At 45.5% G+C, this 18,577-nt stretch overlaps 1 protein-coding gene across 1 annotated transcript; it reads right to left on the reverse strand.

Moving 5' to 3' along the window:
* Nucleotides 1-1,761: 1,761 nt before the first annotated feature.
* Nucleotides 1,762-13,341, reverse strand: LOC111929236 (ras-like protein family member 11A-like). Its single transcript, XM_023926750.2, has 4 exons — nt 12,555-13,341; nt 11,023-11,079; nt 8,778-8,860; nt 1,762-4,498 (listed from the first exon to the last, which is right to left on the reverse strand). The coding sequence occupies exons 1-4, from the start codon at nt 12,697-12,699 to the stop codon at nt 4,031-4,033; spliced, it is 753 nt and encodes a 250-aa protein (XP_023782518.2). The 5' UTR covers nt 12,700-13,341; the 3' UTR covers nt 1,762-4,030.
* Between the last annotated feature and the right edge of the window lie 5,236 nt (nt 13,342-18,577).

Consider the following 18,577-nt stretch of genomic DNA (forward strand, 5'->3'; position numbering starts at 1 on the left):
CCTCAGGGCCGTGTGCTGGCTCTGCAAATACAGCAGTGGGATTTTGACCCCAAATCTACTTTGCCAGTGGGCAGAGGGAAATCCAGCAGTAACAATCAGCTGGCAGCCACCCATTTTGCCTTGGAAAACAATTAGACAGCTGTTTTCTGGTACAGAGCACATTTCTTTTGATGTCTCAGAAAATTATTCCTTCTTCTTCATTTGTACACCTGACACAAGCCCTGGGAGCAGCCAGGATACAAATATTTCTGTCTGAGCTGTTCCCTGAAATCAGGATCTGAATTTTCTGGTTTTATGCCCTGCTCCAGGTGTAAATGTGAGATCCAGGAGTTTTAAAGGGATGCAGAAACAAAGTGTGAGTTCAGATGTAAATATTGCAGCCATCCCTATGCAAATGGGGGCAATTCCTTTCTTTCTCCTTGGTGATTCTCTCCTGTGGGTGCTGAAGTGTGTGACAGCTATCTGTGACTTATGGGCAGAGTCATTCCAATTAAGAGATCTGGCCAAGATCAATAATCAAGTCACAGGAAAAGTTAAAAAATGGAGCCTGATTTTCCCTTCTCCCAAATCCCACTGCATTTCCATGGAAAATGTGGAAAACCTGTGAGAAATGCAGCTGACAGGAGCACAGAAATAACCATTAACAAATATCTTCAGTGGCTCCCAAGCCTGTCTTGGTGCTGCTGTAATTGTGAGGAGCCAACCTGTCACTGAGACTTTGCTCAGTCCCTAACACAGCTGAAAATTAAGAGACTTTTCCCAACTTTTAATTACATTCCCGTGAAATACAACTCCCTGTGTTGTGTGCATCCCTTGAGGGAGGTGTAGGGTCTTCCAGTTGTTGTAGAGAGTTGGGAATTAATTACAAAGGACACAGGGTTGGAGTTCCTCTCGAGTACTTGCTCAGCTGTGTAACCTTGGGGCAAATCACTCAACTGCTTTGTGTCCAAGTAAACCCAGCTGGAAAACCATCTTGAAAAACAGATGGTGCACAAAGATTTAAAATGCTCAGGAGAATGATGAGGGATGAGAAAAAAAAAATTTAAAAGAAGGAATTCTACAGCTCACTGCTGTTGCTATTGATTCCAGGGGAGTTAATCTGGACTAGATCAATAGAACTGAGAGGAGAATTTTCTTTGATATCCAAAAATCACCCCACACTCTCAAATCTATTTTTTTTTCCCTCTCTCCTCTTGACTTTATGGCAGTACTTTCTCTCTAGAGGGTTAATTTTAAACCTTCAGTAGAATACATGTTTTCCCCTGGCAGCCTGAAGTTTCTAATTCAGGATCAGGTTCTACATGACTAAACTTTGATCTCGTACAGGATTATTTTTAGACACTTAATTCTATAGCATTCTTTTCTCCCTGCTTCTTGTGCAGCCATTCAGCCTTGCCTCTGGGGCACAGTGAGCTGTCCTGGGGCTCAACTGCTGCGCCCCAAATAAAAATACTGAGCTTTATTGCCCTCTGTAGATGGCTAGTCCTGGCTTAAAACCAGTGTTTGTACTCCTGCTCAATGAATAAAGGAAATGCTAAAGTTTCTGTAGCAGAATAAATGTTTGCCACATGTTAGTACCTAAGAGGAGACTTAAATGTTTCAATCTTCTTTTGGTTTTAGCCAAAATGTAGATTTCCTTTTTTTCCCCCCACAGGAATGTGGGAATACTTATTTGCATAAGGAATATTTCCAAAGCAGAGTGTTTTAGGTTGTAAGATGGGGAAACAATAGATTTTAGTGTAAATAATGAATATTTAAATATGTGACACATAAAAAAGCCATTTTATTCACTGCTCAGGGAAGACCTTGCATGTTTTTATTAATCACTAACAAAACTAAAACACTGAATTTTGGTGACATTTCTTCCCAAATCAGAAAGGATTTGAGCTGAAGGAAGCTGCAAACAAATCTACCAAGCTGGAGCACAAATTCTCTTAGGCTTTCATGAAAACCAATGTCAGCAAATTGTCTGCAGCAAATTTAGCCCTTGTTATACAGTACTGGAGTGGCAAAATTGTTAATTGCTATTCAAAACTGGTGATCATTTTTCCAATACAAAAATACTTCAGTTTCTGTGTGTCTTGCAAACTGCTCTATTCCATGTTATTGAATCTTGAGACTCAATATTTGAGCCATTGAATCTCTAGATTCAATATTTGAGCTATTGAATCTTCATGTTCAATATTTGAGCTGTGCTATTATTAATTTAAAACGTTGAAATTCTCTGCCATAAATACCAAAGTGCCTGGGATGATTAATGACACTGCTCAAACAACAAATTGTTAATTAAGCATAAGCCAAAGTAAAAATTCCCTGATATCATTTGAGTCCCTTTCTGGATGATGCAACTTTTCCCCTCCTAATCCCACTTGAAACTGAATTTAAAAACAGGTGCAGGTCATTTGTGGGAATGAAAGACTTAAAGGAATCAGAACACAAGACATTCTCAGATGAGCAGCTGTGGAAAACAATAAATAAAACAGAAAGTGAGCTGGAGATAAGGCAAATCCAGGTGATAAAATCATGGCTAGAGCTGTCTAATATAGGCAAATGAAAAATTCAAAGTACATTTTAAAGCCCTGAGCCATACAAATACTCCTCAGACTCCATTTTTGCCGCTCCTAATGAGGAAAAGGTTGATTTAGCTCAGATGAAACTGCAGCTGGGAGTGTTTTTCCATATCCATCAAACTCGGGTTTCCCTCCAGTGTCCCTGAGTATAAATCACTGAGCTTGATTTCCTTTCATGGTCCCTGAATTGCTCATCTGCCCTGCTTGAAGAAGAGGTTGGTGGATCATGGATTTGACACGGTCCAAGCCCACCCTCACTGAGAGCAGAGCACTGGGAGCTCCGTGCTGTCGTTATTGGTTCCATAAATCACTTTATGGGATACAGCCCCAAATCCTGGGACGTGCTGAGGCACAACCAGATGCTGCCACTGGGATATGTCCTGACAGGCTGGGATGCTCTGGGAGCTGTTCAGGGAAGCCTGGATTGAACTCAAACAACAAAATAATGAATTCCCAAAGCCAAAAATTTCAGGCACCATAAAAAACTTTTCTTCTTAAAAACAAATCCCAAACAACGTAACGATGTAAATGTGCTTCCTGTGAAGGCTTCGTTTATTTAAAAGCATTTTGAACTTGAAGTCTAACTGGTTTGGGAAAAAAAATGATGAGTTTTAGGTGACCTCCTTGCTCTTGATAAGTGCAGTCCATTTTTTGGCGGATTTTAAACCACTCTGATCTATTTTTCCCTTTTCCCAATGTCAGAAACCTTCAGAAAAATGAGAAATGCCATGGAGAAACTGACTGCAAAATGCTGCCACAAGTTTGTATTTTAACCAAATAATCACTTTCAGAAGCAGTCACTGTGCTTTTAAACAACAATAATCTGTAAAAATAGTGATTTGTTTTTTAAAAAAAATCTCCCTTTAAAGAGACACTGTAAGGCTTAAGTTTGCATATGAACAAATCTCTCCCCACTGCTCAGAACTCTTTCTTTGAATGAATACTTTTCACTATTTATGCTCTTCATGTAAATGAATTAATTAATTTATTTCCCAGTCTTGCATTGAAGCAGATCTGGTCCATTTTTCTTGCTCCCATCGCTCTCCTCATGTCCTGCTGTAGTTCGCTGCCTGTGTTTGGGAACACAACCATTCCCAAGGGAAGTTACATGTCTTAAAAGTAAGATTTCACAATTCTCATTAACAAAACCCACTTTTTAACACCAAGATATTCGACTGCACCCCTTTCCAAAAAAAAAAGAAAAAGGAAAAAAATAATATAAAAGAAAGAAATAATTCGGAACGATCTCTTCTTTTAAACCACGGTGTCAAAATCCCCGCCCCAGAGAGCAAATTCTGCGAGTTCCTTTGCTGAACGAGCAGGGGCCTTTTGAGAAAGATGTGAAGACCAAACGAAAGAGCCTCTCACTCAACCTGATGGGCTGAATTGATGCCCCTTTTCCCCAGCTCGTTGCTTTTTTTATATCCAGGGCTCTGGAACACAATTCCTGGGCGGCCTCATCAGAGCGTGGTGGCAGATTTGCCTTTGGAAGTCAGAGCCTGCTTCAAACGCCTCTTCAAGTCCTGCATGTTGGGCGACTTGGGCCGGACGAGGTGGAGACCTCTCCTCTTCTCCCCGTTGCAGCTGCTGCTGCTCCTGCTGAGCTCCTGGCACAGCTGCTGGAAAGCCTCGTGCACGCCCTCGCAGTTCTCCCGCGCCGACACCTCATAGTACGTCCCGCCCAGCTCCGTGGCCAGCTGCAGCCCTTCCTTGGAGGACACCTGCCTGGCCCTCAGCAGGTCGCCCTTGTTGGCCATGAGCAGCAGGGGGATGTTGGCGTTGGGGTGGATCCTGCGGATGTGCTGGTGCAGCGGCCGCAGCAGGCGGAAGCTCTCGTAGTCCGTGATGGAATACACGAACACGAAGCCGTCGGCCCAGTAGATCGAGCGGTTTATCTGCTCCTGGCAGCAGATGCTGTCCGTGTCGTCCTGCAAAACAATTTGCACGTCAGGAAATGGCCCCAGACAGGGCTCGGTTTGAACAGGGGCCTGTTTGTTCATGAACTCCCAGAAAGCGCTCTGGATGTGCCAGGGAAATTCCCAGTGTTGGAGATGCTGTGCCGGGTGGGCAGCCTGGGGAAAAGGAGATTCAGGGGGGACCTGGTCACTCCCTCCAGCTCCCTGAAAGGAGGAGGCCCAGGCTCTGCTCCCAGGGTCAGGACAAGAGGAAACAGCCTCAAACCGCTCCAAGGAAGGTTTAGGTTGGATATCAGGAGGAGTTTCTTCATGACTGGAACATTGATTGGACATTGGAAGGCACTGCCGGGGAGATTTGGAGTGCCCATCCCAAGGAATGCCTGGATGTGGCACTCAGTGCAAGGTGGGGATCGGTCACGGCTTGGACTCAGTCCTGGATGTCTTTTCCAGCCTCACTGATTCCATGATTCTCTGATTCCACACTGCAGGAAAGCAGTGACGTGGAGTGGAGAGGGGTCAAAGCAAACTGGTTGAAGAGAAAAGCCAAAATACTGCTTTGAAAAGTTCTGTATTCTCTTGTACCCAGCCAGCCAGAAACTCACACCCTGACTGTGGGGACAGCAAGAGCATTAAAAGTCCATCAGGTTTGTCACACCATGACAACTGAAAAGTTGCCACCCAGTGTGACTTTTAGGGCATTTTCCAATTTTTTATTCACTGTCTCCATGGACAGAGGCTCTCACTAACTCTGGTGAAGCCTGCCAGGTTTTCCTGCCTTGCAGGTCTAGAGATAGGCAAAGTTATTTTGAAAAAAAATCAATTTGTTACCAAGAACCAATGACTAGAACTGAAAACCAGGTGAAATCTCATTGGTAATTTGTGGAGCAGGGATGGGTTTATATCATTTTTTCCTGGTCACACATTTCTTGAGTCCATCACCACTCCTGTCTAGAGCCCCAGCCACCAGCAGCTCTGGGAATTGAAAACTGAATACAGCACTGTGGGCTTGAAAAGAGATCAAGTCACTTGTCAGGATGAAGCTATTTCCAGCTAATCCTCCCCTCTCTGTTATCCCTGCTGGGATTGGGATAACCCAGCCAGAGAGGGAGATCCCTGCTGCAGCCATGCTTGCCTTGGAAGAACTGTCAATTATTACATTTCTGTCAATTATTACATTTCTGCAACATTGTAATTTTCTTTATATCCAACAAGCATATTCTGTGCACGGCTCTTCATGAAGCTGGTAGAAATTTTGTATTTTAAGAGGCGTTTAACATCACAAATACAGAGCTCAAATTTTTATTATTGTTGCTAAATTCTACCCAAGAAATTTTCATCAGCTTCTGTAGGACTAATAGAAAATGTGTTCCATTATCTATTAATCTACATAATACATATCTGCCATTCACATTAATTCTAACAGAATTTAGTGCTGAACATTTTCCCTAAACAGACCATTTTTATTTAGGCCTAAATATGAATTATAAAGCCTAACTTCAGAGAGCAGAGATGGAAAAGAATGAGTAAAATGGATCTGTTTTCCTCTGGTAGACCAGACAGTAAAAGAACTATGGACAAGCTTTTCTGTGAGGAGGAAGCAGAATTTCTGAAGGGTCAGAGTATAAATTAGGCTTAAAACTTTCCTCAGGAGTTCTGCCAGCCAAGTGCCCTTTGTAAATATTTAATTATTGCCCACGGAGGCCCTGGCTCGTCACGCCTTGAGGTTCTTTGCCCTTGCCAGCTCACAGCTAAATCCTCTGAGCAGTGAAATTGGTTATCAAATGCTCTTATCACTGCTCCCCAAACCCCAAAACAGAATGATGAAGAGGGATCCTCCCCAGCAGCCTTGTTGGAAAGGTTAATGAGAGTGAGCTCCAGCCAGGCCAGGCCAGACTGTGGGAAGAAGGGCAATTTGCACTGTTGGCATCTGGGCTGTAGCCAGTCTGGGGATAATTAGCCACTCTCCATGTCCTGGAAGCCTCTTTTCACCAGCAAAACCCTTTTGTGGCACAAAAAAGCCGAACAAAACAAAACCAAAAAACCCTAATTGCGCTGGCAAGCTTTGAAAATGGGTTTGGAGAAGGTGCACATTCAGAGAGGCCTAAGAGCAGAAACTCCCTCACTCCAGCTAGGCCCACCCAGATGGATGGATGGATAATCCCAAGTGGAATGCTTTATTCAGGAAATCAAAGGCTAATGGGCTACTTTTTAAATGGAAATCTCTGCTCCAGAATGAATTTTGAAACACACATGCCTTTGGAGTGTATAGGCCAAGCAGACATGAATCACCCAACAAAACCACTCATCTGCTTCTGTTTCCCTCTTACACTTGCACATTTCTAGGGGCTTGAATCCCCAGGGTTTCCACATGATTTCCTCCTGAAACACTGTGTTCAGCCTGCAGAGTGCAGGAAGCTCTCTTCCTTAAGGATTTTTATAAAAAATCTGACTTTTTCTCAGTGTTAAACTGTTCTGACACAGTCCCTTCAATTATTGCAGACACATCATACGAAGCAAACAGACACAGGGTGAGATCAGGGTGCCTGTGGGAGATTTTGGAACAGACCTTGGACTGGGACAAATAAAATGAAACTTTTTAACTGATTTAAAATCATTTCTGACTAAGAAACCTCAGCTGTTGGCTTGACTAAATTTTGTGCAGCTCTGGAGTCACTGGCCTGTAGGACACAGCATCAATTTAAACAGGAAAATTTCATCTATGTGGTCTGGAAATGTGAGTTAAACGATTCCAGCCCCTCCTTTCTCCATGGGACAGCAGAGAAAGGGGGATTCCTTTTGTTAAATGTTTATCAGGCAACCCCAGTGGTGCCAAATCACTCCCACAGCTCCTCTCTGCAGGACAAGCTGGCAAAGACCTTTGTGCTGCTAAATCCCACTTGAGTATTTGGAGAGCTTCCACTGCAACTTTTATTTGCTGCTGAGTGTCCAGAGCAAATGAGGCTCCTGCCCTGTGCCCCCCAACCCAGCAGAGAGTGGGATTTCACCAAAGATTTCCCCTTCAATCCACTTCCAGTCAGAGAAGCTGGAAATGGGAGCTTTGCTTGTCCCATTCTGTAAATTGAGGATGGAAGAGCTCCAAGGCACAGAGGTGCACATGTGGGTCTGTGCAGGTAAAACAAGGGGTGCAGAACTGGCCAGGGCAGCCTGACACACGAGGAGAGAAGGTGATGCTCCCATCCCAACATATATTGGCCAAATCTAAGTTTGGACTGAGGTTAAGGCCACACCTTGAAGTTTAAGCTTGGTGGTGCAATGAGAATTCCTGATTTTATCATGAAATCTCTGCTGTTCTGTAGGAATTGTTAATCATGAGATTTCCACCGTTCGTGTAACCCCAAATTTCACTACCTTTCCTGTTGCTTTGACACTATTTTCATCCTCTTGTTCTGCACGTGAAGAGAACATAAATCCTGTTTGGAAAAACATTTCTAGAAAGAGGTTCCTTGTAAAATATTAAATCTAGAATCTAATAGAATAATCAATATTTAATTTATTTAATTTATTAATTTATTAATTTAATTTATTAATTTAATTTATTAAATCTAGAATGTAATAGAAAATACATATTTAATTTATTAATTTATTTGATTTATTTAATTTATTAATTTAATTTTTTAAATCTAGAGTATTATAGAATAATCAAATCATTAAGATTGGAAAGGGTCTTTAATGTCATAATTGAATATGGAATCATTAAGTTTGGAAAAGATCTTTAATACCACCAAGTCAGACTATCTAAAACACTGATAGGAAAAGGAGTGTGATAAGTGCTAACACCTTAACAACAGTGAATTAATTACATTTAAAACCAGAGTAAGGAAAGCAGGGCAAAGCACCATAGCTGAAAATGGCAATGCTGTGAAGCCTGGACCCTTGGAAAGAAACACTTCTCTAAATCTGGGAGACTTTGGGTGTGGAGGAAGGTCCAAGCTGAGCCAGCTGGGCCTCTGGGCAGGTGAATTTTCTGCCACACAGGGACAGAAACCACTTGGCAGAAAATAAAACAATCAAGCTGCTGGCAGGAGGGAACCAGATTGTGATTTTACTGCTGTTTGTTGGAAAGAAAATTGTTTTAATTTTGACTTATTCCTGAAGGAGCCTGATTTAACACCTTCAAGAGCTCATTTTGGTGGAGTTTAAGGTATCTTGATTAGCCTTGAGTTTGAGCCCAGATATTCTCCTGCTGCTAAGCAGAGTTAATTGCAGATGGAAGTGCTGGCAACAAACACAAGACAGAAGTGTGTTGAAAAGCACAGAGCAGTTGTTTTACCTCCAGTGAGACAAAGGGAGTATCCTGCACCTGCAGAGAGATCTGCTCCCCATCTATGGTGAACTTCCTGGAGTACAAAGCACCTGAGGGAGAAGGAAGATTGTTAGTCAGGGGCTGTACCAGGGAACAAAATTAGAAAGGAAAGGTAAAATGGGGCTGCTGAAATGCAGAGTTTTGAGGTTTAGGATGTGGGGCTGCCTGTAGAAAAGTGAGTGGCCTTGTGTGGCAGAGTGGGGCTGTGAAAGGGCCACCTGGGCTTGAGTCACATACTCAAAGTGAGCACATAAATCCCATTCAGGTTTTCAGTCCCTATTGTTAACTTTAAATATAAGTGCAGTTCACTTTTTCACAAAGTGAAATCACAAAGATATCCAGGTGTGGTCAGTGAAAGGAGTGAGTTTTCCTGCTGCTTGCCTTTAAAAAAGGAAAGAACTCTGGTTTTGGCCACAGAGTGAGTGACTGTAACACAAAGCCCGCAGGTGCTCTTTGGGGTTTGTGTGATTTTAGCAGAGTTTGGTTGAAATCCCCAAAGACTGGACAGTTTAAACCTGGCTTTGGTTAACCTGGAGGACATATATTCACAGCCAAATGCCAGTTCTACCCACCTAGGCCTGATCTAGGTCCGATCTAACCACTGGGCTTGAACTTTATTTTGTTACTGCAGCTAAGTGACGATGAAAATTTAAGTCCTGATTTTATGAATTCTCTGTGGTTGTGACAAGGACAGCTTCAGAGGTTGATGTGATCATCATTTTTCTTTAGAACTTAACACAAGTCACGTGGGGATGTGAAGAAATGCTAATCCACAGCTGTTGTGTACAGCCCTTCTGTCCTGGCCCAGTACAATTGTCACTGCTGCCTCCAGAACAATGTCAAACGTGGAGAAATCCACCCACTGGAGTAAGGAATTCAGATTAACAGAGAGCCCAGCTAGTGACAGCAATGCCCTCACATCTGAAAATCAGCTTTGTTTCGAGGAAAACAAGTGATTTTATTCCAGTGAAAAAGAGTCTGAGCTCATGGAGCATTTTCAACACCAGGAAATTTAGCACTGAATCCCACATTATCATACTGTGGTTTAATACTGTGAGGGGATCCAGCCCTGGTGGGATTTTGTTTGTATTTTAAACCAGACCTGATTTAAAGCTGTAAAGATGGTTTTCTGAGAAGACACGGCAGCCCTGAACCAAGACCAAACAACCCCTTGTTCCCATTCCATGATGCCCTGCAGAACAAAGAGCTGCCAGGCACTGCTCCTGCTCTGCCTGCTGATGAAGGAGAAGCACGGCTGAGTGATCCCAAGGGCACTGCCACCTGTTCCTTCTTGCTGGAATATTCACTTCTCCTGCAGCGTGGCCCTGGGAGCTTAATGGGAAAAGCATGTGGCTCCCAGCACTGGCTCTGGCAGCAATCACTGCACAGCTCCCAGGTCTCACTTGATGTACAACCTCCCAGAGAAGAGGTGACAGGAGAGAAGGAGCAAAAGTGCAGCCAAGCATCAGGGTTACTCGGGGTCAGTGAGGGGGAGCTGCAGGGAGGAGCTTTCAGATTGCATTTCCTCAGATCAAAGGTGTCCTGTGCTGCTCCCTCCTCATCCTGAGCTCAGCAAGCATCTCCAAAGTGAAGCGTTTTCTGAATTCTGCCCACCTTTCATCCCAAAACTGTGAGTAGGGGTGAGCGTGGGCTACATGGATCCATCTACAACACCGGGAAAATCAGTCAGTGTTTCCCTGGAACAGTTCACATGAACACACCCTCTGGATTAAACAAGAAATGAATGGTTTCTTTGCTTGTTTTACAGAGAAAAGGCTTCAATTTCAAAGTCTCCCGGGTTATAATAGCCCCTGAAATAAAGGGAATGCACAGAAAAAGTTCTGAACTGCCTTTTACACCCCTCAGAATTCCTCTGCCTTCCCTGGGGTTGCAGGGGGAGCAGCATTGGGTTCCCAGGCTTTAGTTGATGTGTAGATTGTTCGTTGAGCCTGTGTTTCAGTATAGGTATGTCCCCAAGCAAAGCTTTTACTCTGATCCTCTTCCATCAACTTGGGGGGAAAAAAAAACAGCTGAAAGGATCATAAATAATGAGCCTTTGATTTACTGCTTTCATAGCTCCAGGCTATTAACTGAAAATATGCACCTTATGGACATCTAACACCACTTGGCTTCCCTGTAATGTGCACCAGTCCCAAAAGAGTGGATTTCTTTTCCAGCTCTCTGCAGTGCTGCTGGGGAGAGCAGAACTCACCAGTGTTGGCTTCGTAGTCCCCAATAAATCTCTTTGTGAGAAAGCGCACGACCAGGGCTGCAAAACAATGACAAAAAGATGGGTCCTTAACGAGAACCCAGATCCATCTGGGCACAACTGGTGGAACATCTTCCTGCAGGAGGAGCCTCAAGTGAAACCCAGTTCATGTCTGCATTGCTCACACGTTATTCTGTAAGTGCTGCTCTCGACACTCACAGAGATCTGCTCCTAATACAGAGTTTTTCACAGCTTGTGTTGGAAATGAGCCCTGAGATTCGGGGTGGCAGGGAGGTTGTTCCCCCATGAACACAAAATCAAACAATCTCTCCTCTGCCCTGAAATAATTTAGGAGAAGAGTTACAAGCCAGTAGACCGCAGCTAATCCAAATTTAAGCATTTTATGTCAGGCAAGAAGTGAGGCTGATGGATGGAATGGTTCTTTCCAGCCTTAAAACCCCTCACAAAAGCCATTAGTGATATCTAATCACAGCCAGCAAATAAACTCCGTGTGCTCTGCACTCTTGGGTCATGCTGGAGCACCCTGGGCCTTCTTATTCACCTTAACCTGCTTTCTTCAACTCCTTGATAAGAACATTTTCCTTTTTCTGCATAAAACATTTAAATCCCATCATGGCAACAGTAATTTATATTCCCGTGGTGCTTTGATCTCAGTAGTATTTATTCCTAGTAACTTGCAAAACCATTTAATTAAAAGTTAAATTAAATATCTTATTCTGCAAGCAACATTATTTTATAATAGATTTAATTTCAAGCAATAATTTTTCCCACAGTGATACTGGGTCATCCTTTAGCACCCTTGGATGAAATTGCCTGTGCAGCTGTCTTCAACAAACTATTTAAAAATAATATGAAGATGTGGCTGCTTCAAAGCCAAAACAATCATTTTGCTGAATCCCATGGAACCACAGATGTAATAAATCAATCTGCTTTTAATAATCCCTGAAATCACAGACCAGATATTCAAATACACCAATGCTCTCTTTACCCTCTTTTCTTCCCCTCTCCTTTGGAGAATAATAAAGGCACATCTTGTAAGCTGTGATTTGTCAGCAGAGCATGAAACCTTTGCAGCAGGAGGATAGGAGCCAACTTTTGGGGCGTGGAAATTTATTCCAGTGAAAAAAGAGTCTGAGCTCATGGAGCATTTTCAACACCAGGAAATTTAGCACTGAATCCCACATTATCATATTGTGGTTTAATACTGTGAGGGGATCCAGCCCTGGTGGGATTTTGTTTGTATTTTAAACCAGACCTGATTTAAAGCTGTAAAGATGGTTTTCTGAGAAGACACTGCAGATCAGAGAAGTGAGTACAAAAAATCTCTGCTGCCTCACATTGGCTTCTCACGCACCTACAGCAAATCTGACTGACAAAAATTCTCCTGTGCCTTTTCTTAAAAACAAAAAAAAGAATAAAAATGAAAGGAAATTGAAACGGTTAAGATGGAAAATTCCCAGTTTTGGCTGTGTCTGGGCAGAGAAGGGGAAGCAGGGCACACACCTGTGACTTACCTGTCTTGCCCACGCTGCTGCCGCCCAGCACCACCAGTTTGATGATTTTGTTGGGCGCACAGTCCAGCGCGGGGTACTCCGGGATGGGCAGCAGCAGGAAGCTGGTGGAATACTGAGACATGGTATCCTCAGGGATGAGGAGCATGCCAGGAGGGATCCCAGCCGATCTGCGGGGGAAAAGCAGCAGCGCTTCTCCCCGGCGCCTGCTCCCGGCTGCCTTTCCTCGCTGCGAGAAGCTCTCTCATCCCACTGAAGACGTTTTCCCGAGGAATGCGAGAGCGCCCGGCCTCCTCCAGCCGATTCCTCTGCTCAGACAGCGACTTTGGAGAGCCGAAGGGAAGTTTTGATCAGCCCCCGTGAAAGCTGACTCCAGCATCCCGCAGCCAATCACGAGGGCAGCGGGACATTCCTGCAGCCGGGCACCGAGCATCCCCATCCCTCCCCACGGCTGCTTTCTGTGCTAAAAAACCTCATCTGGGGGTTTACAGCCGTCACGGGAGAGCTTTCAGCGCCCTACATTCACCCCCATGCTCGGCTCTAATTCCCATTTGAATAATCCGGTTCTGCCTGTCCATTCCTTCTCCTTCTCCTTCTCCCCGGCCCCAGCTCCTCGCTCCCTTGTTCTCCCTGGGCCATTGTGTGCTGCTCTTCGGGAGAACAAACACCTTTCCATCCCCCTCCCCGCTCGGAGTTTCCAGGCAGCTGTGGGATATTCCAAAATGCCAGCTGGAATCCTCCGGGATAGATTTGATCCGTGTGATGTGAGCCTCAAAGGGAACATCGGGGTGGGACAAACACGGGGAAGGGAATTTCGGGCTGGTGACAGAGCTGGGAAACTGAGGAAGGAGCGGGTGTCTTTTAGAGGGAATGGAAGAGAGAGCGGCATCTCTAGGAAAAGTCGGTGGGGTTTTAGGACAGCTGGCAGGTCTGTGGGATGACAGCCTGGAGCTGAACACTGGCTACAATCAGCTCTCTGGGATAACAGGGAGGGAAGAACACTGCGGAGGGAGTGACCCAGATAAAGCAGAACTGCAAATAATACGAAACAGATGTAAATTAAACTAAAAAAAATAACGCAGTTGGAGCATTCGTCTTTGGAAAACTTCTGGGAAGGGAGCAGAGGCGAGGCTGGGACGGGGATTCTGTCAGGCTGTGTGGGAGATGTGGATGGGAATGGAGAAGATAATTCCCCCCAAAGCCCCCCAAAGATAAATCCCCCCAAAGCTCATGGAGAGTTTTTTCTGCAGGAACGAGGTGGGTTTGGCTCACTGGAGAGGCTGCAGCCACCAAGCTGTGCCCAGCTGCTCTGCCAGCCCTGCTGTGACCCACAGCACACACCTGAGCCCTGCCCAGAGCCAGGCTGGTCTCCCAGGACATGGGAAATCAGCTCAGAATTCCAGATCACTCCCAAAAGCACCTGGAGCCCTTCCCAAAGCACCAGTCCCAGCTTCCACACCAGCCTGTGCTGAGTGTGAACTGCTCTGAGGAAAATCCAGCTTTGGGACACAGCAGTGCAGTGAAATCAGCACAAGAATCCCAAGATTTATGGACATGTGGCTTTTCCAAGGTTCTATTTCCCCTCTAAAACCTCGTTGTGCAGCAGTGTTTGTGATGAGGCTCTGCAAGCTCCCCCAGATTTATTCCTTTGACCATCCTGGCAGCTGATGAAGAGGAGGAAAAAATGTCTGGAGGCTGATGCAGCTCAAGGAACTGGGAGAGAGCTGCTGGATCTCGTGTCTTTTGGGATATGGCTCCTGTGAGAATGGTTTGCAAATCATCCAGGTTCAATTTCCTTCCAGATTTTTGCAAAACCCCAAGCACTGAAATAAAAAAAAAAAACAAACCAATACAAAAAAAAAAAAAAAAAAAAAAAAATCCAGGAAATTTCATTACCAGGGTGCTTTAATCTCCCACAGGTTTTGTAAGAAGTGGCAAAATGAGAGGGTGAGGAATATTAAAAAAAAAAAAAGCTCAAAATCTTGTGGTCAATTAATAGATCAGCACTTTGAAATGTGTTATGGCGCTGGACAGTGATAAATTTGGGATTAGTTAGCAGCAGTAAGTCACTGTCTGCCTCTCTGAGTGCTGGAACCTTTGTTACCATTTGCTATTAAAAGCATATGTTAGTGAGTAATATAAAAACATTCATCACAATAAGTCCTCCTCCAAAACCAGTCATAGATCTGTCAGCTTCTAGGTGGCCAGAAGAGCTCCAGCCCAGGGGAAAAAAAAAAGCCAGATAAGCTCAGACAGAGCATGAAGAATATTCTATCTGAGCAAAGACATTCCTAGAAGAAAACAGCTCTGCTGGCTTGTTCCAAGAGGGAGGCACACTCAACTGAAAAGAAAAAAATAATAATAAAAAATCGTTTCGGGAAACCAAATGTGGTGCTGAGGAACACAAAAGGCAGCCAGAGGCAGGTGGAGGGTGAGCTTTGGTGTGGATGAACGGGAGGCAGACAAAAAGAATGCAAACTGTGCTCAAATGATGCTGAGCTTGGATGTGGCACTCTCAGATCAGGAGTCCCAGGCACAGAGCAGCTGCTGGGTGAGGAGGGCTGGGGAAGCTTTTCCATGGCCTTGCAGGGCTGGATCTGCTGCTGACACAGGAGAGGGGATGTGTGGGGGCAGGAATGAGACAGCAGTGCTGGAGGAAATGTTCAACTGCTGCTTTTGGCAGCTCTGAGGGCTTCTGGTTGCTTAAAACAAATGTGAAAGCAGTTTTAGGCTGCGTGCTGGAAGCAGACCAGTGGAGTTCGAGTTCCTTTGCTAATGTGGTTCAACATGAATTTCTTCTGCACCAGCCCAGGCTTTTTGTGCTTCTCCCCAAAGTTCCTTCCACCACGAGCAGAGCAGGAATCTCTGTGCAGAGAGAAGGGATTTTAGTACAAATAAAAAAAAGCAATGCATTCTCCCAAAGTTCTCAATCTGCTGTCAAGCTCCTCCCTCCTCTCAACTCCGAGGCTTTAATCCTGAAAGGATTCAAGTGAAATACAGGATCAAACCCAGAGGTTTTCAAACCTTGTCTGATGTTCTAGATTGCCAGAGCAGCCTTTTCACAGAGCAAAGCCACACAAGATTCACCCTCTTTGAGACTGTATAACCCTTGGCATGTGGAATAACAATTGTTTTTAAAGGAGATACTCATTGTTTGTGCACAATGGGCTTATATTTAGCTAAGAAACCCATGTTTAAAATTCAAATTCTCTTGGAAAAACAAGAGCTTGAATTAGAGGGGGAATGTTTGCAAAACTGAGAGCGGCTTTGGGAACATTTGACTGGTTCTGGAGGTTTCACTTTACCACCCCTTGGGTTGCTCATGCAAAGATCTGTGCCTTTGCACGGTGCACAGAGATTGTTATTTCCACACCCAATTTTTTACAGATTTATTTACTGCTCTGTGTTGCTTTTGGATCTGTTTTTTAGATGATTTTCTATTTATATTGTTGTTGGCCCTCCTACACATCTTCGGAGACGAAGCTTGCTAAAAATAAAAATATTTGCCATGACCACAGTGCCTGTCACAGGAGGATGTCAGAATGCTTTAAAACTGGTTGTAGTTATTCCTCATGCATTGTACAAAAGGAGTAAGAGATGAGCAGAGCCAGAGAGACCTTGCTAACACCCCAGCACGTTGGGAAAATGTTTCTCCTTCTGCCCAGCTCTGGTAGAAATTTTTCCTCCAGAAGTCCATTTGTAACCATTCCATTTGCCTCTGGCACATCTTTCATAGAATATATCGATGTTAGGGGGATGTGGAAGGAGAAACAGGGTTTTTTTTGGAGCAGAAATGGGAAACGTGGCTGTGGGGAGATGCCAGGGGCTGTGGCAGATGCTGAGACCAAACCTGTGGCTGGTGGCTCATTCTCACAGCCCTGAATTGACTCCAGCCAACAAGAATTGATCCCTGCAGCTCTCTCTGCCCCTCTTTATTGCAAACTCGGGGCCCAAAGGTCACTTCTCACACTGCACTCAACAAAAATTGTCTTTGAACCACCTTTCTGCTCCCAGTAACTGAATTCCTCCAAGCTGGGAAAGGCAAAAGAGGAGGAGATAAGAAAGAGCCAGGAATGAGTGTGGTGTGCTCTGTGTGCTCTGAATTCCACCTTGCTGAGTTTAAATGAATCAAAAGTGCATCTCTGTGCTCCAGCAGTGACCTCTGAAGACATTCGGGGACAAAACCACGATTTTAGCCCCATAATTCTACTCAGCACCAAGTTGTTCTGATCTTGAGGACAAAGGGCAAGGAAATGTCCTCAGATTCTGCTGCAACAGCTGTGATAAATCATCTTTGATTCTATTTTGGGATGTAAGAGAGATGAACATTTAAATACTTACTTCAATCTGGTCAAACACTGTACAGACTCCACAATTTCTGCATTTCCTGTCCCTAATTTTAAAGCACTGCCATTCATGGCAAGCCTGTAAGGAGGACTTTTCACTTTGGGGATATTTTGTAAGGATTGGGTTTTTTGTCTTCCTGAATCCTGTCCCTGGGGAGCCTGGAGTAGATGACGTGGGAAGTCCAACGAGTGTACGGGAACATCGCTGCGGGCGAGTGGCTCAAATAGAATGGAAACATCTCGGCCTCATAAAAAAAAGTTTCTGCTTTGGAAACTGAACCCTTCCCCGCAGATATTCCCACAAGGTCAGGGCTGGAGTGTGGAAAAGGCCCTGGCACTGCTGGGATTGTGAGCAGGGAGCTCCCCTCGCCCTCACTGGCTCTTCCAGCAGCTCGTGGTTAATGAGGAGAGGCCGGGAGCTCTCCACAGCTCTGGATCAGGATCAGCCACATCCCAAATTCCTGCCCATTCCTCACTGGTTCTCCTGAGATGGGTTTGCCCTCGGTGTGTGCACTGCAGGATGAGCTCTGTGGTGTCTCAGGAGCGTTTCCCACCCCTTCTCCCACGGGATTTATGATGGATGCTGCTGCCACTTGCAGGGCTGAGCTCTCCAAGAGCCTTTTTGTCCCTGGACGTGTGGTGTGGAACAGCAGAGGATCCCTGGGGCAGCACCTGTCCCACCCCATCCCAAGATCCCAGTGGCCCACAGCCACTGGAAGGAGCCTTGGGAATCACAGAGTTCCATCGGGCACTCCAAGGATGCTCTGGGGTGGCCGTGGTGTCCCTCACTGGGGTTCTGGTGACATTCCCCAGTTCCCAGCCCAACTCCTGTGGGGACGGGGCTTTCCCCCAGTGTCACCAGTGACCCTCGCAGCGCCCATCCCAGCGGGGCCTCCAGCCTCCTCCCGGAGCCCCGGGAATCACGGAATATCCTGAGTGGGAAGGGGCCCAACAGGATCATGGAATCACAGACTCACAGAGTGTTAAGGGTTGTGAGGGACCTCAAAGCCCCTCCAGTGCCCCCCCTGCCATGACAGGGACACCTCCCTCTATCCCACACTGCTCCAAGCCCCATCCAACCTGGCCTTGGACATTCCAGGGATCCAGGGGCAGCCAGAGCTGCTCTGGGCAACCTGTTCCCCATCCTGATCCCATTCCCCAGCACGGTCCTGATCCCACCCCGACCCCTTTCCTATCCCAGTCCCCTTCCACTTCCCAATCCCATTCCTATTCAGATCCTGTTCCTGTTCCCATCCCGTTTCCATTCCCGATCCTGATCCTGATCCTGATGCCATCCCTGTCCTGTTCCATTTCTGATCCCGTTCCCATTCCCATTCCCTATCCCATCCCATTCCCGTTCCCGTTCCCGTTCCCATTCCCGCTCCCGTTCCCATTCCCATTCCCTATCCCATCCCATTCCTGTTCCCATTCCCGTTCCCGTTCCCGTTCCCATTCCCATTCCCATTCCCGTCCCATTCCCATTCCCGTTCCCATTCCCGTTCCCATTCCCGTCCCATTCCCGTTCCATTCCCGTTCCCATTCCCGTTCCATTCCCGTTCCCATTCCCGTTCCCGTTCCCATTCCCGTTCCATTCCCGTCCCATTCCCATTCCCGTTCCCATTCCCATTCCCGTTCCCATTCCCATTCCCGTTCCCGCTCCCATTCCCATTCCCGTTCCCA

Source organism: Cyanistes caeruleus, chromosome 14 (genome assembly GCF_971803275.1).
Source record: "Cyanistes caeruleus chromosome 14, bCyaCae1.hap1.1, whole genome shotgun sequence".
Classification (NCBI taxonomy): domain Eukaryota; kingdom Metazoa; phylum Chordata; class Aves; order Passeriformes; family Paridae; genus Cyanistes; species Cyanistes caeruleus.